This window comes from Oreochromis niloticus, unplaced genomic scaffold (assembly GCF_001858045.2).
Source record: "Oreochromis niloticus isolate F11D_XX unplaced genomic scaffold, O_niloticus_UMD_NMBU tig00002504_pilon, whole genome shotgun sequence".
Classification (NCBI taxonomy): domain Eukaryota; kingdom Metazoa; phylum Chordata; class Actinopteri; order Cichliformes; family Cichlidae; genus Oreochromis; species Oreochromis niloticus.
This window is the reverse complement of record NW_020327649.1, coordinates 33,950-61,527: the sequence shown is the minus strand read 5'-3', so window position 1 is coordinate 61,527 and position 27,578 is coordinate 33,950. Positions and strand designations below refer to the sequence as shown.

Below are 27,578 nucleotides of genomic sequence, written 5' to 3'. Positions count from 1 at the left end.
GTTCTGGAGCACATGTTGACTACAGAGCAGAGAGGAGAGCTGCCCAAGACCCTGACTGACATGTACTCACACTTCCTGCTGGTTCAGACAAAGAGGAAGAAGAACAAGTACCATGAGGGACATGAGACGAGTCCACAGGAGCTGACGGAGGCTGACAGGGAAGTTCTTCTGAAGCTGGGGAGGCTGGCGTTTGAACATCTGGAGAAAGGAAACATCATGTTCTACCAAGAAGACCTGGAGCAGTGTGGTCTGGATGTGACAGAGGCCTCGGTGTACTCAGGAGTTTGTACAGAGATCTTCAAAAGAGAGTGTGTGATCTTCCAGAAACCAGTCAACTGCTTTGTTCATCTGAGCATTCAGGAGTTTCTGGCTGCTGTCTACATGTTCCGCTGTTTCACCAAGAGGGAGACAGAGGTGCTGGAAGACTTCCTGGACATGTGCTGGGATGAGTTATCTTTGGATGATTTCCTGTTTTTCATAATGAAGAAATCCCTCCAGAGTAAAAATGGCCACCTGGACCTGTTTGTTCGCTTCCTTCATGGCCTCTCTCTGGAGTCCAACCAGAGACTCTTAGGAAGTCTGCTGGGTCAGACAGAGAACAGTCCAGAAATCCTCTGGATGGTTATCCAGAATGTCACCAGCAACCTGAAGAAGATGAACAATGATAAAATCTCTCCTGACAGAAGCATCAACATCTTCCACTGTCTGATGGAGATGAACGACCTCTCATTATTTCAGGAGATCCAAGAGTTCCTGAAGTCAGAGAACAGATCAAAGAAGAAACTCTCTGAGATACAGTGCTCAGCTCTGGCCTTCATGCTGCAGATGTCAGAGGAGGTTCTGGATGAGTTGGACCTGCAGAAGTACAACACATCAGAGGTGGGACGATACAGACTGATTCCAGCTGTGAGGAACTGCAGAAAGGCTCGGTGAGTCCAGATGTGACCATTAACATCATTAATTAGTAGTGGTGCAACGGATCACGGTTGATCCGTAATCCGAACCGATCCCACTCCACGGTTCGGTACGCACGTGATCCGAAGATTCGAAAAAAGAAAAAAAAAAGTATGCGTATGGTGCGCGTGGTCAGTCTGTCAAGCGGTAGTTATGGTCAGCGCTAGCGGTCCAGGTGGCGGAGCAGAGGAGTTTAAGCAGCCCTTTGCTGCCCAGTCTGATCTGAAAATTGATCCGATCTGTGACCTAAAATCGTGTTCCGATCCGAACCGTGAGATTTTTGATCAGTTACAAAGTTATTAATTAGTGTAGATCAGTAGTTTAGTTCTTCAGATATACATAATACTAAATGACTCTCATTAGTTTGAGTTTCTTAGATAAAATGATATTTTTGTATTGATCAGGAAATGTGTGTGTGCACTCAGCATGATCCTGCATTGGTAGTCGTACGCTGTGTGTTGTAGACTCACATCTACATGTAGTACCTGTGTTGTGTCACTAGGGGGGCAGTGTTTTAAATCTGCTGCTGTTGTTGGTCATTCAGACGCTGCTGTTAGACAGAAATAAGAATCTATGAAGAGCTTCTTTGTAGTGAAGTGAACTCTGATGTTAAAAACAGTGACAAATATCCAGAGCAGTCATGGTCTGACTACAGACAGAACTACAGACACAGAGTTTAGTGGCATAAACATAGTGAGTGAGGATGAAGGTGCTGAGGAAGACTCTGGTTTAGTGTGATTAAAGTGTGATGTACTGATGAGTGACAGAGCTGTGGTTTAGAGTGAGGGCTCAGAGGTGAACCAGCTGTGCTCTCTTACTGCCAACAGTGGGACAAACTGAGTGAGAAGACACTGCTGACATCTGGAGTGAACATGTGTCAAATATGTGAGCTAACGTTGTCCCTGTTTTCTGCTGATGGAATTTACTGCTGTGTTTTTGGCTGCTGTTTACATCCCTGAGCTAACTTCCTGGCAGCGCTCACCAAACGTCATAATGTCAGTGCTGTATAGACGGTGGGAGGTTTAGGCTGTAACTACACTGTGATTGTGTCCGTACGCTGCAGCCTTCCACACCATCCCTTTATTGTACAGACTCAGCAGCAGCTCCTTGGATCCCAAATCTAAGAGTGAAGAACAGATTTGAAGTGTGTCACATCCATGCAGTCACAGCTCTTTCCACCATGTTTACACTGATATTAATCCTGTTCAATGACACGGTTCTTTTTTCTTTTTTTTTTTAATTTCTGAGTTTTACAGTTTACAATGCAATTGGTTAACACAATTTGCAGAAAACCAAACAAAAAAGAAACATTGAACAATTGGGAGTGACCAGTTGCCAGATTATTTATTTATTTATTTTTTTAATTTTTAATTTAGGCTTATGTATAGTAGTGTATTGAGCCCACTTTCCCCAGCACGACAAGAACAAACATTCTCTGTTATTCACATACGCTGTTAACTTCTCCATCCTATAAATCTCATGTGCTATTTCCCACCACAATGATAAGGTTGGTACATCTTGTAGTAGCCATTTCTTTGTTATACATTTTTTACTTGCAACTAGCAAGGCACTTAGTAAACATTTATCTTTTTTAGACCATTCCTGTGGCATACATCCGAAAAAGTTGTTTTCATTCCAAAAGGGTACAGTTGAAAATTTCATGTAGTGTTTCGTTCCTTTCCAGTAGGTCCTGATCAAAGGGCAGTCCCACATTATGTGAGTGTGGTGTGCTCGTTGGTGTCCACATTTTCTCCAACATACAGGGGGGTTCCTGTCGTAATGAGTCTTTTGGCAAGGGGTGATAAAGAACCTTATCACAGTTTTTCATCCAAATTCCCTCCATCTTCGTGAGGAAGTGCATTTTCATTGTCGTTTCCATATTTGAGTCCATTCATCCTTTGTTATACACACTCCTCCCTCCTTCTCTCATAATATCTTCACATATTCTGTTGAGTGAGAAAGCTTATTTGTAAGAAATGTATACAAAAGGGAAATGTGTTTTTTGTTGACATCGCCACTATATTCCTTTTTAAGCATAGATATCAAATCTACATTAGTGTTCGACACCACTCTAATTGTTGTCTTTACATGATGTCTTATTTGCAAGTATCGATAAAAATCCTGCTTTTCCAGATTGTATTTTTGTATCAATGTATAAAAACTAATTAAGTTCCCATCTTTAATCAGAATATCAAATGTGGTTAATCCTTTAGCAGACCAAATTTTAAAATGTGAGTCCAATTTATTTGGGGCAAAGTCAGTCATAAGCATACCATTTAAATAAAGCCAAGTCCTGTTCCAATTTAAATTCCCTCACAACATTTCTCCATACATTAAGTGTACACTTCACCCAAGGGTTGTAGACCTTGTCTATATATTTTTGAATGTTTAAGTCCATCAGGACAGCTTGTATTGGAAAAGAAAACATGCTCTCCTCAATATTTTTCCACTGGGCTTTATAGCTTATATCACACCAGTTTATCACAGTCTTCAGCTGAGCAGCCCAAAAATAATTTTTTAGTGACGGCAGCTCCCATCCTCCTGCCTTTTTTGTGATTTGGGATAGCCGAGATGATAGCCACCTACTGGTGGTGGTCAGAGGGCCCGGTGGCGCCAGTGTCCGGCAGCCTCGCCTCTGTCAGTGCGCCTCAGAGTGGCTGTGGCTACAATGTAGCTGCCATCACCAATGTGAGAATGTGTGTGTGAATGGGTGGATGACTGGTTGTGTAAAGCGCTTTGGGGTCCTTAGGGACTAGAAAAGTGCTATACAAATACAGGCCATTTACCATTCCAACTCAGTGGGATTTGCGTTTTTTTTAACAGCCAGTTGAAAGTAGAGAGTAGTATAGTAGTATAGTATAGTGGTCACTTATGTCTATTGTACCAATCTCACATGATTGGATTTTATCCCCATCTTTTTCAAATGTCACAAAGTAATCTATTCTTGTGTAGAGGGAATGTGGAGCTGAGTAATGAGAATAATCTCTCCTTGTAGGGAAACGATTTCTCCATACGTCAATTAAACCCACCTCTTCAAAAAGTGCAGAGACTTCTTTATACAAATTACTTGATTCCGGCATTCTTTTATTAGATCTATCTAAATCCGGCCACAGGCTAATATTCAGATCGCCACCACAAATCAAGGGGCCTTGGGTTTCTGTCACCATTATATTAATATTTTTTTTAAAAGAAACTCTGGTTGCTTCCAGGTGGTGCATAAACTTTCATTAATGTAACCAGATTGCCATCAACCGATCCCTGAACCAGCACAAACCTCCTGCTTGTCCTTAATTTCACATAACTTTTCAAAATTTAGATCCCTAGAAATTAGGATCACCACACCTCGCCTGCGGCCAGAATTGTATGATGAGGAGAACATGTTTGTGAAGCCCATTCTCTTGAGTTTTTCCATGTTCATTATTATTCAAGTGGGTTTCTTGTAAGTATACGAATTGTGCTCGATCTTTCTTCATTTTAGTTAGAATCCTGCTTCGCTTAATAGGATGTTAAAGCCCATTTACATTAAGAAAAATAACCTTTTTCCCTTTGGCACTCATTTTTCACAAAATAAAGTATCAGAACTTGAATAACTTATTAACTGGTCAACTCCCTCTGAGAAACCGAACAATGAACAAAAATAACTGCCGAAAACCAAACAAAGATGAAAAACGTGATTCCAAGGTTGGGGTCATTCCTATCAGACCCTGGCACGTATGTTGTGTAGGTCCCACTAGCAGGGGGAAGCCTCTCCTTGCTAAAGGATAAGGGCCCCTGATTTCTCCTTTAAGGTGCATTTCTCCATCGTCTCTCTGATAGTCTTAACTATTCATCTAGTAAGGGGAATCTATTGTCTTACCCACTTTGACAGAGTATTATATCCTCATTGGCCTCCTGTAGTTGAGGGGGAGCGCCTCCTAAAAATCTGAAGCTGCTCACAAATAGTTCTTTCTCTGTGCCCCTCCGAATTGCGCTGCTGCGACCTCCCCATCGTCTCCCACGCTGAACTTGACAGCTGCTCCGTTTGGGTTTCCTTCAGTGTAACTTTAGTGATCTGAAATCCCCTGGTTCGCATGTCCGCAGTCGCCTCCTCCGCAGTTGAGTAGAGCACAGTCCCATCATGGTAGAAGACCCTTAATTTAGCAGGATAGGGAGTCTGAAATCTTATGTTCTGTTGTTTCAAAGCCCTTTTAGCTTCAGCATAGTCCTTACGTTTCCACAGGATGGCTGGGGCGTAGTCCTGGTCAAAGAATATTCTCTGTCCGTTCAACAGGATGGTCTTCTTGGCCCACGCTTTGCGCAAAACTTCTTCTTTTGTAGTAAAGCGGGAAAAACGTATTAGTATTGAGCAGGGAGTTTCTTCTTGGTTCCTTGCTGCTCCCAGGGCCCGATGTGATCTCTTGATGCCAAGCTCCATGCCCTGGGGGAGATCGAGACATTCCTTCAATATTTTTTCCAAGAAAACTGGCATTGAGGAGCCTTCCGCTCCTTCGGGTACATTGTACAACCTTAGATTCTTTCGCCGGGCCTGGCTTTCCTGGTCTACAAGTTTATTTTCTTGTTCGCTGATGATTTTTTACATCACCTGTTCTGTGTTTTGCACACGGTCTTCCACTTTCGCGATAAGGGTCTCTGCTTCAGTTATCTTATTGTTGACATTGACTAGGTCAGACTTGAAATCTTGGAACTCTCTTCGAAAGTCCCGTATTTCTTCCAGTATTGTGGTTAGAGCTGAACCTTCTTCTGCACTACCCATAGCATTAGCTTCGTGTCGAGGTGGTAACGCTGCTGCAGGAGTCCCTTCATTTGTACGTTCCTCTGCCGAACCTTTCTGCTTGTCTCTTTTCCCCATGTTCACCCCGCGTATACCTTTACTGTATGTCAAAAGATGTTTAATAAATTTGACTCTTTACGGGTGAAATTATTAATTATGAGAGAGAGCTACCCGTTAAGCTGCCATTTGGTGGGGTGATGTCACCGGAACCGTGCAATGACACGTTTCATATCAGTGAATATGTTCTTTAGGACGTCCACTGACATGTTTAAGTGTCCTGCTGGAAATCACTCAAATCATCCATGAAATCCATGAAAAATCCTTTTAGTGTTTCTAACTTCACCCTCTGTCCTCTCTCTCTCTCCATCCTCCTCACTGCTTCTTTCACTGATAATCACACAAACATCGTATTCAGCTACAAAATAACACAATAATATCATCTGATGATCATTATTATAAGAGCAGGATCCATATTTGATAACACACTGCTTGGTTATGTGCAGTCATCATCAGTGACTGTGGGTCAAACAGAAGCTCTCTGATTGGTTTCTGACCTTGGTCAGTCAGCAGATTTTTCCTGCGTGTGAATTTGAACAGTCGTACCTGACAGCAGGTAGCAAACACAGATCAGCTTTCCAGCTGGAACTCTTCACTGAGCTGAACTCATTCAAAATATTCTGGAGTCAGATTCAAAATAGGAAACAGTCCAAATGTGTGTCTTCACTCTGACTCTGGATCAGATCTCAGTGACAGACTGTGGACATTATGGAAGCCTAAATGTGACACCATCTTCCTCCTTCATCTGCAGATTAAAGCCAAACAAAGATTCTCATTAAAAGTCTGCAGGTCTGAGAGAGACTCAATCGTTGTGTCATGTCAAACACAGTAAGAGGAGCTGAAGCACAGATGTGAAGAGCAGATGTTCATCAGATTATGACCTCACTCTGTTTTGTCTTCATATACATTCAGTCTGTGTTTGTAATGCAGATTTTCTGCTCTTATAATAAAACATGTTATATTTTCTATAATTACAGACTGACTCGGTGTGGACTCTCAGAGACTCAATGTCAAGTTGTGGCCTCAGCTCTGACGTCCAATCCCTCCCATCTGACAGAGCTGGACATCAGTGGAAACGATATGCAGGTTTCAGCAGTGAAGCTTCTGTGTGCTGGACTGGAGAGTCCAAACTGCCGACTGGAGACTCTGAGGTGAGTTCACTGACTGCTGCTGTTGTAGTTTTTCTGTATTTTAGATGTTTGATTGATGTTTGAAACTTTCTTTAGTAAATAAATGTTCAGGATGTGTCAGAAGACAAATGTGAAGAAGTTTGAGTGCTTTCAGGAATGTTGTGTCTTTCCAAACGACTGAATAACAGTTTTTCCTCTTGGCTCCAAATAAAAGTGACAGACTTGAGCAGGGTTCATTTAAAGGCTGACAGACGTGGAGTGGTGATGGGGAGATGTTTGACAGGACAGTGTTTCAGCCTCCACAGGTTCATGTTGTGCTCCATCAGTCAGTGAAGATGAAGTCAGTGCTGATGAGGCTGTAGAGTGTGTGAGGGATGTGACTGAGGATGATGAAGATCTGATGATAGCAGATAAAAACAGGCTGCAGAGACTTTGAGCTTGTGTGGAAACAGAGAGAGAGAAAGGAAAGACATGAATGTCAAAGCTGTTGATGGTATCAGAAGCTGACCAGTCCCAGTGTTTCCATGGAGCCCAGTCTAACATTTATTTACACTGTCACAGGCTTTGACGGCTGGCGCTGCAGGTTCCTCCTGCTTGCTGAGCTCCTCCTCCAGCTCTCTGAGCTCATCCACTGGCAGCGCGGGCCCCTCCGACAACATTGCAGCTACTGACGATGATGATGGTGATACAGTAGCAGCTGGTGGAGATGATGGCAGTGTAGTTTATGTGGATGGTGAAACAGATGATAGCTGAAGCGGCCCCTCGGACCCTTCAGCAGAGACAGATGCGTGACCAGCAGGTATCGAGACCTCTGGCAAAGTTGAAGCTGGTTGAGACAGCACAGGGCTCACAGCCGGCTCGTGATGCTGCGGCTGGAGCTGTGCGGTGCAGTCAGTCTGTTCCAGCCCAGGTAAACAGTCCTCACTTAACAGACTGAGCTCCTCTGAACATCCAGCAGAGGATCGAGGGGGCTGGGCTGTAGGCTGAGTAACTAGCTGGGCAGCTGGCTGAGCCACAGCTAAAGGCTGGGCAGCTGGCCATGTTAGCGATAGATCAGGTGACGGTGCTAGAGACAGAGCTACTGACTGTAGTGATATTTGTTGAGGAATTTGAGCAGGTGCCTGAGTGGCTAACTGAGCTGCAGATGCCTGACAGTGGAGTGGTGGTCTGGTCACTGTTCACCGAGACAATCTCACTTGCAGGACTATGGACTCTGAGTTTTTCCCTTCCTTTGAGTCACAACTTCTTAAGGTTGGTTCTTCAGATATATTTTATTGTGTTTTAATTTACCGCCCTCCCGGCCCCGCTGGTGTTTTTATTCAAGGTTTTACGGACTTTTTATCTTCCATTATTAAATTGGTGACAACTACTTACAGTTGAACTCTGAGAAGTCAGAAACATTAATTATTGCCCCCGACAACCAGATATCTCTAATCAAACAGCATCTTGGTTCTCTTGGCTCATCTGTTCACCTGAGCCTCAGGTACCTTGGTGTGATCTTTGATTCTGCCATGTCCCTAGAACAACACTCTCACCAGTTGATTAGGAATTGCCTTTTTCAGCTAAGAAACATCTCCAAACTGCTGTCTAAATCTGAGTTAGAAATGGTTATTCATGCTTTTATTTCATCTCGCTTAGATTATTGTAACAGTGTTTTTCTTTGTTTGAGCAAAAGGAATCTTGAGCGTCTCCAGTTAGTCCAGAATGCTGCTGCAAGGCTTTTAACCAAGACACGAAAAAGAGAGCACATTACACCAGTGTTACGTTCATTACACTGGCTTCCAGTACATTTTATATTCATTTTAAAATCTTGGTACTGACTTTTAAAGCTTTGAATTGTGATGCCCCTGCCTACATTTCTGATCTTTTAGAATCCCACACTCCCTCTTACAGCCTGAGATCATCTAATCAAAGGCTGCTGGTAGTCCCATGAACTCGTTTTAAGACTAGAGGTGATAGATCTTTTAGAGCGGTGGCCCCCAGGTTGTGGAATGCTCTCCCTCCATCTTTACGTTGTCTTGATTGTATTTATTCTTTTAAAAAGCAGCTTAAGACTCATTTATTTAGGTTGGCTTTTAATTAGATTATTGCTGTATGTTTGATTATTAATGTATTTTATGTATTTCTGTTTTATATTACTGTGAAGCACTGTGTGGTTTTTATCCTGTGAAAAGTGCTATATAAATAAATTGATCTGATTTGATTTGAGGAAATGGTTGCACAGCAACAGCAATTGGTTGAGCAGAGAGAGAAGCAGTCAGTAGGGTGGCAGCAGCAGACAGTGAGGCTGAGGGTGGTGTGGAGGCCTCAGGCAGAGGCGGTACTAGTTGCAGCTGCACAGGGCGCATAGCCGGCCCGGGATGCTGCGGCTGGGGCTGTGCAGTGCAGGCAGTCAGTTTGGGTAAAGGCAGCGAGATACAATCTTTAGCAACACTCTCTATCTCCTCAATATTTTGTACCCTTTTCTTTCTTTCTTCCCCTTCCATTTCCACCGTCACAGGGAAAGACTTTAACACACTAATGGAGTTCATTTTACTCCCAGCAGCATTCAGAGCTGCTGGGGTGGGTAGTGGAGTGGAGGCTGCTGTAGGTAGGTGAGGTAGATGATTGAACTGAAGAAAATTGTCCTTATGACTCACCACAGCCGGCTGTTGTGAAGAGCGCCGGCGGCACGAGCTTTGCTTCTTTGATGATGCCGGGGCCGGTGTGTCAGGCTGCGGTTCCATCAGCTGGTCGAGTTGGGCTTTAAAAAGGGACACCAACTCAGCATATTCTGATGTTCTAGAATCTGAACTTTCACAGGAAGCTTGCATATCTGCAGAGACTGAAATAGACTGGTTATATCTAGACCTAAAAGGCTGATTCTCATACTGTGCCATCCACCTGGTCGCTTCAGCTCTCGCCTCACGAATCGTCCACTGTGGATTGGCATTAATTAAATCTCTCAGCCTGATCCTCAATGTCTGATCTCTAACACCATCACAAAATTGATCACGCAGATCTTTTGAAGCTTTTCTTGCAGCTTCCTCATCAGTTTTAATAATCTGGTCCATTAAGGCCATCAAAGAATGAGAAAAGTCAATTAAAGACTCACCTTCTAGTTGTTTATGATTGAAAAATCTGCGTTGCAAAGAAATGTGGGAATCTAAGCAGCTGTAAGTTTCTTTCAGTGTATCAAAAATTTTCTCAACATTTTCTTTCTGTTCTTTTGGTAAAAACTTTATCTCAGTGCGTGTGGTACCCTCTAAATGATTAAAAATTATTTGAGCTTGCTCTTTTTCAGTTCTGCCTCTCGTGCGCACAAAGTCTCTCATTTGTTCAATCCACTCATCCAGAGTCAGTGAGCCCATATTGTCCAACTTCCCTGAAAATGTTGGCAACTTTCTATCCTGTTGTACAAATACCACAGGATTGGGTCTCGCAGTCTCTGATTCGCTTCCTGTAGCTCCTGTTGACGTGGAGGGCCTCTCTGTACCCACAGATGCTGTTTTCAAGTCTCTAAGTTTGTTGTCCAACTCCTGTATACGTTGGGCCATTGTTTGTTGCTCGCTCCCTTCCATGATGGCGAGACCTGGCTGCTCCTTCACGCCAATCTTACAAACCTGTCCCTGCTGTCCTTAAAAAAATAACAAAAAAACGGCCACTCCCTTGAATCCTGTTCGTAACAACGCCAAAATGTAACCGAGGACAAGGTATGAGTACAACAAGTAGGCCTGCAGAGCGAGAGCGAAGTGCTCTAATAGGGTGATATGGTACTACAAGGTCATTAAGATAAGATGGGGCCTGATTATTTAAGACCTTGTAAGTGAGGAGCAGGATTTTGAATTCAATTCTGGATTTAACAGGAAGCCAATGAAGGGAAGCCAAAACAGGAGAAATATGCTCTCTCTTTCTAGTCCCTGTCAGGACTCTTGCTGCAGCATTTTGGATTAGCTGAAGACTTTTCAGCGAGTTTTTAGGACTTCCTGATGATAAAGAATTACAGTAGTCCAGCCTGGAAGTAATGAAGGCAAGAACTAGTTTTTCAGCATCACTCTGAGACAGGATATTTCTAATTTTAGAGATGTTGCGCAAATGGAAGAAAGCAGTCTTACATATTTGTTTAATATGTGCATTGAAGGACATGTCCTGGTCAAAAATGACTCCAAGGTTCCTCACAGCATTACTGGAGGCCAAGGTAATGCCATCCAGAGTAAGAATCTGCTTAGATACCATTTTTCTAAGATTTTCAGGGCCGAGTACAATAACCTCAGTTTTATCTGAATTAAGAAGCAGAAAGTTAGCGGCCATCCAGGTCTTTATGTCTTTAAGACATTCCTGCAGTTTAACTAATTGGTGTGTGTTACCTGGCTTCATGGATAGATAGAGCTGCGTATCATCTGCATAGCAGTGAAAATTTATGCTATGTCTTTGTAACCGAGGACAAGGTACGAGTGAACGGGACAAAGAAATAAATTGATCATTTATTTATTACATTAATTAAACATACAAATTCCCCTTATTTCCAGACAGGACTTATAGCAGATCCTGCTGATATCCCAGCTGCACATGAGACTTACCACACTAACGGTGCGAATATGACTACACTGCAACCCCGTCACACCCCGCTTAGCGACACTGCAATCGTGACACGCACTGCAAACAATTCAGGTCTCAGCGCAGCTGGGACTCAGCGCTATGCATGGTCTGCGATCTGGGAGACAAAGGGAGGTGGCACAAAGGGAGGTGGCGGAGGTTAGTCCGCCCTTACACAACTCACTCTCAATCAATAACCGCCTTTACGGCTGGACGGACTAACCAAAACAAAATTACAAATCAATCAAAAGAACGAAAAAGGACAGCAGAGACAGCACAGCTGAAAAACAAACAACATTATTGATTAAAATATTACCCAATAAAATACCAATTTTATGAAACCATTTAAAATCATGAAGCTAAAAACAAACACTCAATATACCTACAATATTGATCAGTTTCCCTGTGCGCAGTCGATCTAGGGCTTGATCAATTCTTCCATTAAAATTGGTGGTCACACTAAAAAAGTCCAGCGACACATTAAAAATAGGCACATACAACCAGCAAATGATCCAAACAAAACGACAAAAGTCTCTTACCGACAGTATACCCACTCGCACCCGAGTGAATTAATTGCCTCTGGTTTCTTCCACAGGAGAGCGCTGACTTCACCCCACACACCCACTACCTTTTCACAGCTCTTTCAGCCAATCACCTGGCAGAGAGCAACAAACTGCCAGGTTGCACTTGTTACAATGATTTTTTTTGCTTAGAATTGAGATCACGATTCTCTCACGATTTTCTTTTCCAATATAAATATTTATTGCACTTATTAACTGCACATCAACTTCGTAACAGTTGAGACTGAACATAAAAACAATAAATAAACATAAAAACAACAAATGTCTCACATTTTGTGGTTGCCGCAAAATGTTGTACTGCTTGAAATTCCGTCTCCACCGTTGCTCGACACTGCGTGTATAGAGCAGGTAGTGCAACCATAGAAAAACAGTTGCGGGACAGCACTGTGTAGCGTTTGTCTAGGGTGTTGATCATTTTCCTAAATCCCTCGTTGTGCACAGTGTTGATGGGAGCCATATCTTTGGTCAGGTGATGAGTAATAGCCTCTGTAATTTCTTTGTGCCTGTGGGAGTTCGACGTGTATAGGGAAGCGCTGTATAAGGTTCCCGTTATTGATGTTTGGGTGGTTGACCGGGACGGATTTTCTCCTGTCACTTTCTCGTCATCCCTGACGTGTTCTCCGTTGTTTTTCCTGCCAATTTGAGCATCACGGCACAGCTTCTGTATCACGTGGTATAACACTAGAATTACTGAGCCTTTTTTCCCTGGTGCAAGTCCCTACTACTAGATTTACTAGCCTGCGCAGATTTGCGTAAATTCCCCCCGACCTTAACACCTCTTGGCACCCCGCTGAGATTTTCACAGGTCTTCAGCTCCATTGTTCTCCTGCTTTTGTTGTGCAAACACACCCTCCCCCGACCCCTAACCATGAGAGATTCAGGTCTTTCCTTCCCTGCAAGGCTACTTTCCTTCTTACCTGCAGCGTACTGTACACCATGGTAGTTTCTATGTGCAATATTTCTCATATGCAATATTAGTTCTTGTCAATCCTTGTCACTACATTGGATGCCTGGCCATAAACATATATACACAGAGTTGTACATATATTTATATAGCCACACCTTATATAATATGCATAAAGTCTAGTTATACACACAGACACATCTAGTATATATATGTAAAAAAAAACACCCAGCACGCCCCTGCAGGCGGTTTATCCTTCAAGCTCGGGTCCTCTACCAGAGGCCTGGGAGCTTGAGGGTCCTGCGCAGTATCTTAGCTGTTCCCAGGACTGCGCTCTTCTGGACAGAGATCTCCGATGTTGTTCCCGGGATCTGCTGGAGCCACTCGCCTAGCTTGGGAGTCACCGCACCTAGTGCTCCGATTACCACGGGGACCACCGTTACCTTCACCCTCCACATCCTCTCGAGCTCTTCTCTGAGCCCTTGGTATTTCTCCAGCTTCTCGTGTTCCTTCTTCCTGATATTGCTGTCATTCGGAACCGCTACATCGATCACTACAGCCGTCTTCTTCTGTTTGTCTACCACCACTATGTCCGGTTGGTTAGCCACCACCATTTTGTCCGTCTGCATCTGGAAGTCCCACAGGATCTTAGCTCGGTCATTCTCCATCACCCTTGGGGGCATCTCCCATTTTGACCTCGGGACTTCCAGGTTATACTCGGCGCATATGTTCCTGTACACTATGCCGGCCACTTGGTTATGGCGTTCCATGTATGCCTTGCCTGCTAGCATCTTGCACCCTGCTGTTATGTGCTGGATTGTCTCTGGGGCATCTTTACACAGCCTGCACCTGGGGTCTTGCCTGGTGTGGTAGACCCCAGCCTCTATGGATCTTGTACTCAGAGCTTGTTCTTGTGCTGCCATGATTAGTGCCTCTGTGCTGTCTTTCAGTCCAGCTTTGTCCAGCCACTGGTAGGATTTCTGGATATCAGCCACCTCCTCTATCTGCCGGTGGTACATACCGTGCAGGGGCCTGTCCTTCCATGATGGTTCCTCGCCTTCCTCCTCTTTCTTGGGTTTCTGCTGCCTGAGGTATTCACTGAGCACGCTGTCAGTTGGGGCCGTCTTCGTGATGTATTCGTGGATGTTTCTTGTCTCATCCTGGACTGTGGTGCTGACACTCACCAGTCCCCGGCCCCCTTCCTTCCGCTTAGCGTACAGCCTCAGGGTGCTGGACTTGGGGTGAAACCCTCCATGCATGGTAAGGAGCTTTCTTGTCTTTATGTCAGTGGCTTCTATCTCCTCCCTTGGCCAGCCTATTACCCCAGCAGGGTACCTGATCACGGGCAGGGCGTAGGTGTTGATGGCCCGGATCTTGTTCTTACCGTTCAGCTGACTCCTCAGGACTTGCCTGACCCGCTGCAGGTACTTGGTGGTTGCAGCTTTCCTAGCGGCCTCTTCATGGTTCCCATTCGCTTGCGGGATCCCCAGGTACTTGTAACTGTCCTCTATGTCTGCAATGTTGCCTTCTGGTAGTTCAATCCCCTCAGTTCTGACTACCTTCCCTCTCTTTGTTACCATCCGACTACACTTCTCCAGTCCGAATGACATTCCAATGTCATTGCTGTATATCCTGGTAGTGTGTATCAGTGAATCGATGTCTCGTTCACTCTTGGCATACAGCTTGATGTCATCCATGTACAGGAGGTGGCTGACAACCGCTCCGTTTCGTAGTCGGTATCCGTAGCCAGTCTTGTTAATGATCTCACTGAGGGGGTTCAGGCCTATGCAGAACAGCAGTGGGGACAGAGCATCTCCTTGGTAGATCCCGCACTTGATGGTGACTTGTGCTATGGGCTTGGAGTTGGCCTCTAGTGTTGTGCGCCACATCCCCATTGAGTTCCTGATGAAGGCTCTTAGGGTCCTGTTGATCTTGTACAATTCTAGGCATTCCAGTATCCAGCTGTGGGGCATTGAGTCATAGGCCTTCTTGTAATCAATCCAGGCTGTGCACAGGTTGGTCAGTCTGGTCTTGCAGTCTCGGCTGACTGTTCTGTCTACCAGTAGCTGGTGTTTTGCGCCTCTGGTATTCTTGCCAATCCCTTTCTGTGCCCCGCTCATGTATTGACCCATGTGCCCGTTCATCTTAGCCGATATGATGCCTGACAGGAGCTTCCATGTAGTACTGAGGCAGGTTATTGGTCGGTAGTTGGATGGGACCGGTCCCTTCTTGGGGTCCTTGGGGATCAGGACCGTCCGACCTTCAGTTAGCCATTCCGGGTGTCTCTCGTTAACTAGCAGCTGGTTCATTTGTGCTGCCAGACGCTCGTGGAGTGCAGTCAGCTTCTTCAGCCAGTAGGCGTGAACCATGTCGGGCCCTGGTGCTGTCCAACTCTTCATACTGGAGACCCTTTCTTGGATATCTGCCACTGTGATGGTTACTGGACCCTGTTCAGGGAGGGTACTGTGGTCTGCCCTCAGATCCACTAGCCACTGAGCATTGCCGTTATGGGTTGCGTCCTTCTCCCATATGCCCTTCCAGTATTGCTCCGTCTCCAGCCTTGGTGGTGCTGTTCTGTTATTGTTCCCTTGCCACTGAGAGTACACCTTTGCTGGTTCTGTGGAGAACAGCTGGTTTATTCTCCTGCCTTCTATCTCTCTGGTGTACCTCCTCAAGCGGCTTGCCAAGGCTGTGAGTCTTTGCTTGGCAGTTTCCAAGGCCTCAGGTATGGACAGCTTGCTGTATTTCTTATGCACCTTCTTTGTCGCGCCTTTCTGCAACTCCGTTAGTTGGCTAACCTCCCTCCGTGCTACTTTGATCTTGCCCTCTAGCCTCCTTCTCCATGGAGGGTACTGCCCCTTGTGGCTGTTCAACTTGTAGCCAAGCATCTCACTGATCACTGCTGCCGTAGTGTAGATCAGCTTGTTAGTGTCGGTAATCGTGGTTGTAGGTATCGTCCGTAGTGCTGCATTAACATCATCTAGCAGACCTTCTGAGGGTACTTCACGTATATATATATATATATATATATATACATATATAAATATATATATATATATAGATAGATAGATAGATAGATAGATAGATATGTGTGTGTGTGTGTATAGATACACCAATATTTTTGAATACTCGTGTCCATATATATGTTTCCAGATTGTTTGTATAGTGCACTTTCTATACCGTGCTCTGTCCACTTTTTTGCAATGACAATGCAGATTTTCCACTTGTGGGACAAATAAATGCAGATTTGCTGTGTGTGTGTGTGTGTGTGTGTGTGTGTGCGTGTGTGTGTGTGTGTGTGTGTGTGTGTGCGCAACATTGGCATTTGTTTACTCAGATCCAAGGCAGGCCAAACCTCTGTGTTACAACCTACATACAAAAGAAACACATTCACAATATATGGGTACACAAGTCTGTTTTATTTCAAAGTGTTTCAAACTTTACAGCGTTTGCAGACCCAGTGTCCATCATTCCTGCATTTGGTACAGGTGAACTTCTGACATGTTGCACAGGTAAACCTGCTGCGATTCCTGTTGCAGCTCTCTTGCACCTGGCACTGCGTTGTCTTTACAGTCCCCGGCACAGCAGCTGCAGCAGCTTCAGCAGCCTGCCTCTGTGCTAATATTTCCTTGTGCTGCATGAATCGGCAACGAAGTTGCTGAGCTAGAAGACTCAGAAACAATCTTCTTTTGCCTGTCCACCCTGTACATGCCTTGTACAAAATGTAGGCATTCACCGCCGCCAGGTCCAGCATATTGTAGAAAACCGCTACTGGCCACCTGTGTGTTGCTGATCTTACAGAATACATCCGTGCCAACACATCTACACCACACTGTAAAAGCAGAGAGAGAGAGTCATGAGTATATGTTTTTTTCTATAGGCCTGTATAGCACACATCAGAAAACATTGTAGCACTGGTGTAAAATTGTACACACATTCACATACCTCCATGTGGTTATAGTCTGTTATCGTGTTGGGTTTCCTCTTTCTGCCGTCACCGATCGTCACGTCTTGGTGCATGGAACTTAGAACACACACAGTCTTGTTTTTTTTAGGTGCATAAATTGTCAAGGAGACACTGTCACTTCTAAGCACTGAAGTGGAGAATACCTCTCGCTTTGCAGTATCTTTTGCAAGTTGAGGAAGTTCACGCCGGACTTTATTCACCGTGCCCAGTAACGTTGTTTTGTGCTGCAGCAGTCTGTGCGACAGTGACAGTGAAGTAAAGAAATTGTCCGTTGTGACATTTCTCCCATCATCCAAAAACGGCTCCATCAGTTTCATGACCACGTTCTCTGCCAGCCTCTCTCCCTTCTGACGACTGGGGTCCTTTCCCAAGTAAGGAGATGCACTGCAGACATATTTGGTGTCCAAATCCGTGGCCATCCAGAACTTGATCCCAAATTTGTCTGGCTTGGTTGCAATATACTGTGTGAATGGACAACGAACCTTGGTAGGGAACAGCTGTTCCCTACCAAGGTTCGTAGGGAAGCTGGCAACAACGGTCGTGCATTCAGTATAGTTGTGACTTCCGCAAGAAATGTGGTCAAAATCTCATGAGTAAGTTGAAGCATTTCTACCAGGCATTTCTGAAAGTTGTAACACAGAGGTTTGGCCTGCCTTGGACCTGAGCAACTCTGAGTGTGCAAATGCAAATGTGCCAGGCCTCAAGGATAATGGGTGGTTTGCACCACAAAAGCTGGAGGAGAAACGAGCTGACGACCTGTGAAAATCTCAGCAGGGGTGCTTAACACCTCGGGACTTGCACCACAAAATAAAAAAGCCAGTAATTCTAGGGGGTGTTGGGTTTAGGGAAGTTACGCAAATTTGCGCAGGATAGTAAACCTAGTGATAAGGCTCCGCCCTTGTCATTTGTTGAGCAGGAAGAGTGAGCGCTTGTTTTCATGCAGATTACATCCCGGATCAAAATGCGGTACAATCGTTGTCGTCTTTTTTTCTTTTTTTTTTAACCGTTGTCATTTGGAAATGAGATCGCACATAAGTATGAATCGAGATCGCGATTTTCTAACGATTAATCGTGCAGCACTAGCATCACTGGTCTCTTAACCTCCCAGTGGAGAGCCACGAGCTTCTCCCAGAGGTTATCAATTTTGCGCTCAAAGAGCGAAGTCTGCGAACTCACGACCGCCATGAGCTTCTCCAACACCTTATCTGTGCTGCGTTCAATGAGCCCATTTTGAGATGTCACGACCCATCCCATTGATTCAGTCACAGCGGGCAGCCTTGTGGGGGTTTGAACAGCTGATTCCGCTTTCTTTAATCTTCGATAAGCCAGGGCCAAGCCAGCTCAGATCAGCAAGAACCCTTTGCTGCTGTGAATGTCCGTGCTGCTATATTACAGTGTCAGGCTCTAAATGTACAAATGGATCTCATTACATTTCCAATCATGAGTCAGAAATTATATTTCTACTAGATTTACAGTTTGTTTTCATGTCTTCTTACTCAGAAGGTGGAGCAGATGGAGCTTAAAAGGAGTAAGTGCTCATGTAGAAAGACAGTTGTGTTTTACTGAAGCTATTTAGTTAACCAATAATTGTATTTCTGTCTGCTGCACTGCAGAGTCCACACTGGGTCAAGATCCAAACATCCCCACTGCTGATCATTGAATGATATTATTGTATAAACAACCAAGCTTTATAGAATTGGCAGGTGAACTTTTCTTTATCTTTGGATTGCTTAGGAGATTCTTAATTACTGTCTGAAGATTTTTTACAGTCACATGTTTTGTTTTAATGGTAAAACAGAAGTATTGTTCAGTTCAATGAGCAGGTAGCTGTGAGATTCATAATAATGAGGTATATTTGTATTAAAGATGACTAAACTTGAACAGTAGCTGTGTGAGTTACTGTGTTTGCTCATGTTGTGGGTCAATAAGGGCTGAAGTAAACTTGTAATGAGTTTAATAGAGTTTCTGAAGTAAGTGTACTTGGAGATATTTATGTGTTTACTAAAGTCCAGGAGCAGGAGGCTGTGTGTAGCATAGAGGAACCCAGACCTCAGCTTTGTCTCCTGGTTTCTGTTGCTGCTGTTGCAGTTTCCCCTCATTGTTCCTTAATCAGTCTCCTCATTGTTCCTTCACTAATACTGATACAGAAAACATATTCTTAGTATCATTAGATGGTGAAAGGTGTCATTCTACTAAGTGCAGAGAATGGTATTAATTTAAATAACTAATATTTTGTGATGTCTGAACTGTTTTTCCATGTCAAGTCACTAAATTAGAAATCCCCGGCCCCGTCGGGAATTTCTAATTTGATCTTGTACTAGCTACATTGGTCGGTGCTACAACAGCTACAGATCTCTACTGAAGTCTAACACTGAAATAAAAATGGTATCATTGGCTTGTTGTGGCTGTGATAGCTGCTACTAGGAGAGTTTATTTTCAGGATGTTATCAGAACGAGTGCAACTGGAACATCAAAGCTGTTATCGCGGTGCCAAAACTTTGTCTCTGTCCTAAAACTCTTCACTGAGTCCTCAGGCTAAGTGTTCAGAGGTGAGCCCACCTACTGTTCCTCAATAACAGGATTGATCATGAAACAGAGCAGAAATTAACTTCTTTTTCTCATCACTGCGTTCACAGTGAGCCACTTCTCTCTGCTCAGTCTGTAACAAATCAAAGTGTTACTGAATGTTGCCATGTGCTATTAAAACTCAGAGCCATGCCTCCTACACCCACGTGGTTCAGTCACACAGTAACCGATTGTAAATAATCAGGGGTGCACATAAGTGGTGTGCAGATCTGTCAGAAGGATTACGAACTGCATTCAGTATTCTCGGAAAAGTGGTATAAAAGGCACTGTTTTTGTCCACTAGAGTGGGATTTTCACGGCATATTCTGCACCACATCTCTGTGCTTTCATCATTTGTTTGAAGCCAGCTCACCTCCTGCAACCACTTTTCCGATAATACATGCTTTTATTACGGTTCGGACTCCTGCTGACATTTCTTTGGAGGTGGAGGAACACCAAATTAATTGCTTAAAGGAGCTTCTTCGACATCTTTAAGAGTTCTAAATAAATGTCTGTCCTCCTCCAGAAAATCTTATGTACGCAAACGTGTGTTGCAACTGCAGACCACTTATGTTCATCCCTGTAAATAATGTTTGTGTTGTGCACATCGTACAGGTCAGCTGCTCCAAACAGATCTCAGGTTTACATGCTGGAACAGTTTATGATAATGAAGGATAAACCTCACTTCCTGTTTGTTTCATACAGATGTGACATGAACAATAACACATTCATGAAATCCTTTTAGGATTTCATGCCAGAGACAGGCACTGGACATGTTTAGCCTAGCTTAGTACAAGGACTGGACACAGGGGAAACGGCTCTGGATCAAAACATGAAAACAAATCTGAAGTAAAGTTTTATTGAAGTGAACTGTGGTGGTGCCTAACAAGGAAAAGAGGAATGTTAAGACTTATTGTAAATATAATTATAAGTGTAAAAAGGAACAACTAAAATAATCCAGCTAAAAAAAATTAAATCAGTTCATGAGCTCTGTTTTTCTTTACAGTTCCAACCTTTTATATTGAAATGAGCTGCTCATTCCTGTTTACATGACCTGCATAAAACAATACAGAGCACATTGGGCTGAATATGGAATATGGAAGCATCACAGTACAGCTTCACTGAAGCTTTAAAGTCTCTGATATGAGATGAGAAATGAAGCAGCCAGAGCTTTTTCATGAGTGGAAATCCACTGTGACTGTGAGCTGCTGCTACAGCCTCCAGATTAGCCAGCAGCTCATCCTGCTCAACATTTTCTCACCAACTTTAATGGAAGTGTGATGTTTTCAGCTGCAGTGATGGTCAGGGTGGCCTCCCTCTCCTCTTCTTCTCCTCTTCCTCTTTCATTTGTAAAGCCACTTCTGCTGCTTTCATTCATTTGGAAGTCCTGTAGCTGAGTTTGGGAGAGACTAACAGCCTCAGCAGCAGAGGGGAGAAAGGCTGTAACACCACCACTTTACTCTACCTGTCACATCATTTTATCAGGAAACAGATATATGCTTGTTTTACTATGTTTGGCTTGAAGAGCTAAAATGTAAGAAAGAGTGTGACAGGGGATTTCTTTAAATCACCCCGTACTTCTTCAACTGATAACACCTGAGTTAGAAAACACAAACACTGCAGTTGTCTTTCACTCGCGAGGGGCAGTCATGGAACGCAAGACTTGCGCCCCACGACTGTCTGCGTCCTTTATTTATACAAGATTGTTCTGTGTGTGTGTGTGTGTGTGTGTGTGTGTGTGTGTGTGTGTGTGTGTGTGTGTGTGATACAAAGATAACAACGTCACTCAGAGCAGCTGGTTTTTCCCTTTTCTACATCTGCATGTTCTTGTAAAAGAGCTGAGGTTTCTCTTCTCTACATCTAAATGTTCTCTGAAAACAGGAAGCGGTTAGTAGCTGAACAAGTTCATCACACAAGTTACTAGGTGGAAAGTCACGTAGACATGTGCTTAATGATAAATGAAAGAATACATTTCATGTAGCTCAGGGGTGTCAAACTCAAATACACAGTGGGCCAAAATTTAAAACTGGAACAAAGTCGCGAGCTAACATTAATATTTATTGAAAAAAAATCTTCCTCCAGATATAAGAATGAATCTTTTCTTATGGACTCAAACAAGATTTGCTGAAAAACTGAATATGGAACAAGCAAAGCTTAATACTAAACAACAATATATATATTAGCTGTATAATACCATTAGGCCAGCTCTAATAGTAATTTGGTATGGCTTCGCGGGCCAAATGTAAGTAGGCTGCGGGCCAAATTTGGCCCGTGGGCCAGAGTTTGACACCTATGATGTAGCTGATCACATATATACAATTTTTCTTCTGACAGAGTGTGCTGGATAATCCGGCCCAGGATGAGGCCAAACTGAAATGGGATTAAATGTCTGTCACATATTTGAGCCTAATTTAGAACATCATCCATAAATATTGAGTAATAACTTGACTCTCATACAGCGAGACAAAGGCTACGTTCACACTGCAGGTATTAATGCTCAATTCAGATTTTTTCATCAAATCCATTTTTTTGTCCGGTTGTTAACACTACAAATAAAATGTGACAGCAAACAGGCTGTAGTGTGAATGGTTCGTGGCCCACATGCACAAAAAAAGACACACACAACGCACTTTGTTTACGGAAGTAAAACTGGGGCTACAGAGCTGGTAGGTGTTGTTGCAGCAGTCTATCAGTTTCTTCAGAATTGTCTCCCCATATGCTAATCAAGTCCAATACCTCAGTTTCTGTCCATTAACTCACTCCGTCTCCAGTTTCCGCCACCATGCTTTCTCGTTTGTCTTTTCCGGCGCTGATAATTGGCATCTGTCTTGTGTCAGTGACATAAATGGTAAATGGCCTGTACTTGTGTAGCACTTAGTCCCTAAGGACCCCAAAGCGCTTCACACTACATTCAGTCATGCACCCATTCACACGCACATTCACACACTGGTGGCAAGCTACATTGTAGCCACAGCTGCCCGGGGGCGCACTGACAGAGGCGAGGCTGCCGGACACTGGCAACCTTCCGATTACAAGACGAACTGCCAACTCTTGAGCCACGATCGCCCCCTAAAAGACGGATTTAATGCGACATGACCTTTCAAACAGCAGTCGCTTTCTAAAACATCAGATATGTATCGGATTCAGTACCACATATGGAAGTGACCTGGGTCAAATACTTCTGCCTACTCCTTTTCAAACAAATAATGAAATGATATTTTGTAATGATTGTGAAGACACATGTTTGAAATGTTTGAAATAAAAATGAACTGAACTGAACTGAACACTGTAATACCATGATCGGATAGGGGTCGCACAGGGTCAAAAAAGTCGGATTTGATGCGCTTTCCCCTGCAGTGTGAACGTAGCCTAAAATGCCTTTAAACATCAGGTAATCCTGCTGATCCAAGTCCAACACTGAGTTTGTAAAAACATGTTTGTCAATCATTTTGTTTGGTTTCTGAGGAAAATGATTCAATAACTTGCTGCTAATACACAACATTTCATCATATTTCCTCATAACCCTCTTTTGTCTGACCATTTGATCCCATTTGAATTTGCAATAAAGGATCCACAGAGTTTGATGACAATAATGACAGTAGATGTTTGTGTGAAAGTGCTGGAAGCAAATGAGTGTGTGATGTTCTTTCAGTGTTGCACTTTGTAGACGCTCCCTGAGCACTGGTCTCACAGCCAGCTGCACATAGAGACCAGTGTTGTTAGTCCAGGTCAGAAGATGACTTGTTGGAATGAAAATGAGCTTGTAGTTTGTCTGCTTTAATCATGTGACTGGAAAAAGGTGTTGGACTTCAAATATGTCTGTTTCTTTCACACTTCACCTTTAAAAGTGAAGCCATGTGGCTCCTGGAAGGAAAAACACGACTTTTTCAAGTCTTTGTCCTGTTTTTATGAGAAATGTACAACTTTAATGTGAAACGTTCAGAGTTTTTTCTCTTGTTTGTTTGAAGCAGCTTCCTGTTGGCTTCAGCTGTTTGGAGTTTCCATTTTCTAAACTTCTACATTCTGAACTTTCTTCATCTCTGAACAGATGATGAAACACTGAATGATTTCAAGCTCACACTTTGACTAATAAACTTACATCTTTCATTCTTTATACAGATTGAAGGATTGTGATTTGTCAAAGATCAGCTGTGATTATCTGGCAGCAGCACTGAAGTCCAACCCCTCCCATCTGAGAGAGCTGGACCTGAGTGGAGACTACAACCTGCAGGATTCAGGAGTGAAGCATCTGTGTGGTTTCCTGGAGAGTCCAGGATGTGGACTTGAAACTCTGAGGTCAGTCAGCATGTTTTAGTTGTGCTGAGATGAATATGATGTGAAAGTTGTGTTGACACTAAACTGCAGACATCAGGCTGATATTATACTGATCCACACTGAGGATCTTCATGGTAAAGTCTGTTTTCTTCTTCTCTGGTTTAGTCCATTGACTGCAGCAGAACAATGTTCACATTTCAAACCTTCAAAGAAGAAGAAAAATCCTCCACTGGATAATTCACTGTGAAACTCTAAAACTCTCCATTCCACCTTAAAGTCTGTCTGACACTGAAATCCAAAGCAAAATGTGCGTTTGCTTTACAGACAGCAGTCCAACACAAACATACACACATCATCCAAAACACAGTCCAACATCCAAATCTCCTCCACTGCCAGCATGAATGATGGGAAAGAGAAGGAGGAACACTCTGACATTCAGGGTTAGAATGAGTTTCATGAAGCAGACTGTGAAGATCAAAGCTGCATTAGAAGCTTACATGAATGAATGAGTGGACAGAAGTGGACAGAGATCATCTGAAGCACTTCAAAGGCTTTAAATCAGCACATTTCTCTTTATTCTTTATCAACTCTGTTAGTTTCTCTCAGTTTTCTGTGGAATGAAGCTAACAGCAGGCTAATAAGATGCTGACCAATAGGTTTCTATTAAAGGTTGTAATTTATATGAAAAAGTGCTTTGGCTCAGCAGGGATCAGCTTACAGGTAGAATACAGCTGCTGGATGGGATTAGCATGTCATAGCTATCTACCAAACTGCTAACTGGGGGATTTCAGGCCATCTATGGATCATTTTTGCTAACTGTTTATTCAGCTTAGGCTCACAGGGCTGCAGCCTGTGCCCTAGCTGTCATAGGGCAAGAGCCGTGGTACAACTGCACAGGTGAGCAGTCCATCACAGGGCCAACAGAGAGAGACAGAGAAGCACTCTCTCACATCCACACCTACAGCCAATTTAGAAGCACCAATGAACCTAAGCAGCATTTCATTGGACTGTGGGAGAACATCCAACCTCCACAGAAAGGCCAACAAGCTTCAACCTACAACCTTCTTGCTTTAAGGCACTAGTGCCAACCACTTTTCCCAGTTTTGGCCCAAATCCTGCATCTTCCTGTTTCTGACTCCAGGCCAGCTCCACTAACACTTTCTCATCAGACACTGCCACCTAGTGGAGGAAGTCTTAGTTCCATTTGAAGCTTCAGATGACAGTTAGTTCCTTTACAAAGAGGTGGAGGTGGTGGCACCATCATCACTGAGGACACTTAACCTTTGTTTCCATATGCTGGGAACTTCCTGTTGTTCCAAGGAGGACTGGAAAATGTGTGAAAATCTCCATCAGTTCCTCACAGCACACTTCAATCATTTCTCTCCCACAGCATCAGGACCAGGGCTTTTTCTCTCTTTGGTCCCACTAAGAGATTTCCACACAAACACCTCATCAGTGGGACTCTCAAAGCTACCAGCCCTTTGCTACAATCACAAAGCTCTTCATTGAAATCAATGATATCAAAGCTGGAATCCAATGAGTCCATGTCTTCTGCTGACTCAGCATCACATTCATCTTTGGTCCTTGTTCTGCATCCCCACCATGGACTTCATTCCTTTCCAAGCCAGCCTTGAGTGTCCTTTATTCAGCTCATCCTCTGCTTTACTTTTACACCTGATTTTAGCTGCTTTATCTCTCTTTCAACAAGTTTCTGTGCCTCAATCTTTTTCTTCTCTCCCTCATAACAAGACAGCTTCTTCTGCCTGAGAAAATGTTGGAGTGATTTACTAATCCAGGGCTGCTTATTGGGGAAAATACTTCCTGTTTCCAAAGTAATCCCCATTTTTCCCAGAAAGAAATGTAAGTAGAAATCGATGATCTAAGTGAGAACATGAGCCTTTAAAAAGTCCCAGTGGGTGCAGTCAAAGCAGTCCCTCAGTCCCAGTATAGAGTCTTTGGTCCAGACTGGAACAACTGTGTGCCCAGTTTGAGCTCTCTTCATTCCTGTGACCTGACAGACCCAGAGGGGCCATCACAACACATGTCCAATACTTAGTCTGTCTTGTTGGACCAACTGGAAGAAATGATTCAAGGACTTCGTCACAGAACAGAGATTCAAATCTCCAAAATCCAACTGGCTGCATCAGGACATATAGTCTGAAACTCTGCACAGTTTCCTGTTTGAAGCTGCTTCCTGTTGGCTTCAGCTGTTTGGAGTTTCCATTTTCTAAACTTCTACATTCTGAACCTTCTTCAGCTCTGAACAGATGATGAAACTGTTACGGGGTGGTGAGTAAGAGAACCCAGACGCGGACCGCTCGTTAAAGTTGAACAGTGTCTTTATTTACAGTGAAGCCAATCCACAGTTATCCACAGTGCTAAGTCCCTTCAGTGCTCCCCTCGTGTGTCCACACAACTCTCGTGAATAGTGACGTCTCTCCTCTCGTATCTCCGTCTCGCTCGTTTCCTGGAACAAGGCAAACAGACGCGATTAGCCCCCCTCCGCTATCAAACGCTTGTCTTACACTCGCTGAGTTCGAGTCACTACCAGGCTTGGTGGAATACTCCAGCGCTGTCTGTCACTCAGCCACACCATTAAATAGCTCTGCCAACAATGGTGGATGATTGGCAGCAGCTGGCGAGGAATCAGTTGCAGGTGGGACAGCTCAGAGTGGCAGCACTTCCGGGTCGGAGATCTCCCGTTGCTACGCAACCGCATAACAACTGCAGCGGAGACGGAGACAAAAACAGGGCGAGAGAACAAACACACACATATACACACAGGTCGCCGGTCGGGGCACCGTCGGACCTGACAGTACCCCCCTCTAATGGGAGCCTCCCGGCGACCTAGCAAATTTATCAGGGTGCCTGCGGCGGAAGTCTCTCACCATGGCATCATCGAGAACCGCGGACTGTGGCACCCAAGAACGTTCTTCCGGACCGTACCCCTCCCAGTCCACCAAAAACTGAAAGCCCCTACCGCGGCGCCTGGCATCCAATATCCGCGATATGGAATACGCCGGCGCGCCGTCGATAATCCGGGCGGGTGGCGGGGCCCGGAGGGCGGGCACAAAGGGCTGGTCCGGACAGGCTTTACCTGGGACACATGAAAGACATTGTGAATTCTCATGGAACGGGGAAGAGACAAACGTACAGTCACAGGGTTCAATATGGTTTGGATGGGGAAGGGCCCGATAAAGCGTGGAGCTAGTTTTTTAGACTCAACCCTTAGAGGAACATGTTTTGCAGACAGCCATACCTGTTGCCCGACCTGGTATGCAGGGGCCGGAGCGCGGCAGCGATCCGCTAGTCTCTTGTTCTGCTCAGCGGTCCTCAACAGGGCGGTTCGGGTGGCGCGCCATGCCTGTCGGCAGCGCCGCATGTGGTGCTGGACTGAAGGAACCGACAATTCCCCTTCCGACACAGAGAGAAGCGGGGGCTGGTACCCCAGGGAGGCCTCAAACGGGGAAACTCCAGTAGCCGCTGACGTGCTAGCATTATGGGCATATTCGACCCAAGCCAGTTGATCGCTCCATGATGACTGGTTGGAAGAGACCACACAACGTAGCATCGCTTCGAGTTCTTGATTAGCTCGTTCCGTTTGCCCGTTAGTTTGAGGGTGGAAGCCGGACAATAAGCTGGCCTGGGCCCCCAGTTCCTTACAAAACTCCTTCCATACTCGGGATGTGAACTGGGGACCCCAATCGGACACGATATCTTGGGGAACCCCATGGAGACGGAAAACCTGCTGTGTCAGAATCTTGGCAGTTTCCAGGGCTGAAGGGAGTTTTGGCAGAGC

The 27,578-nt window shown here is 44.3% G+C and overlaps 1 protein-coding gene and 1 long non-coding RNA gene across 2 annotated transcripts; both read left to right on the top strand.

The window, feature by feature from the left end:
* The first annotated feature begins 254 nt into the window (after positions 1-254).
* Positions 255-26,050, top strand: LOC109200047 (protein NLRC3-like). Its single transcript, XM_019355438.2, has 4 exons — positions 255-929; positions 6,760-6,933; positions 23,624-23,655; positions 26,037-26,050. Exons 1-4 carry the CDS (start codon positions 382-384, stop codon positions 26,048-26,050), a joined length of 768 nt encoding a protein of 255 aa, XP_019210983.1. The 5' UTR covers positions 255-381.
* On the top strand, positions 10,468-11,498 carry LOC112845032 (uncharacterized). Its single transcript, XR_003217810.1, has 2 exons — positions 10,468-10,604; positions 11,340-11,498. It is a non-coding gene; the product is annotated as an uncharacterized LOC112845032 (long non-coding RNA).
* Positions 26,051-27,578: the final 1,528 nt, after the last annotated feature.

Bases quoted from the DNA above. Each gene is read 5' to 3' on its own strand.
- LOC109200047 (XM_019355438.2), top strand. From the start codon at position 382: ATGTTCCGCTGTTTCACCAAGAGGGAGACAGAGGTGCTGGAAGACTTC. The intron at 930-6,759 runs GTGAGTCCAGAT...CTATAATTACAG, and splicing joins AGGAACTGCAGAAAGGCTCG to ACTGACTCGGTGTGGACTCT. The intron at 6,934-23,623 runs GTGAGTTCACTG...TTCTTTATACAG, and splicing joins TGCCGACTGGAGACTCTGAG to ATTGAAGGATTGTGATTTGT.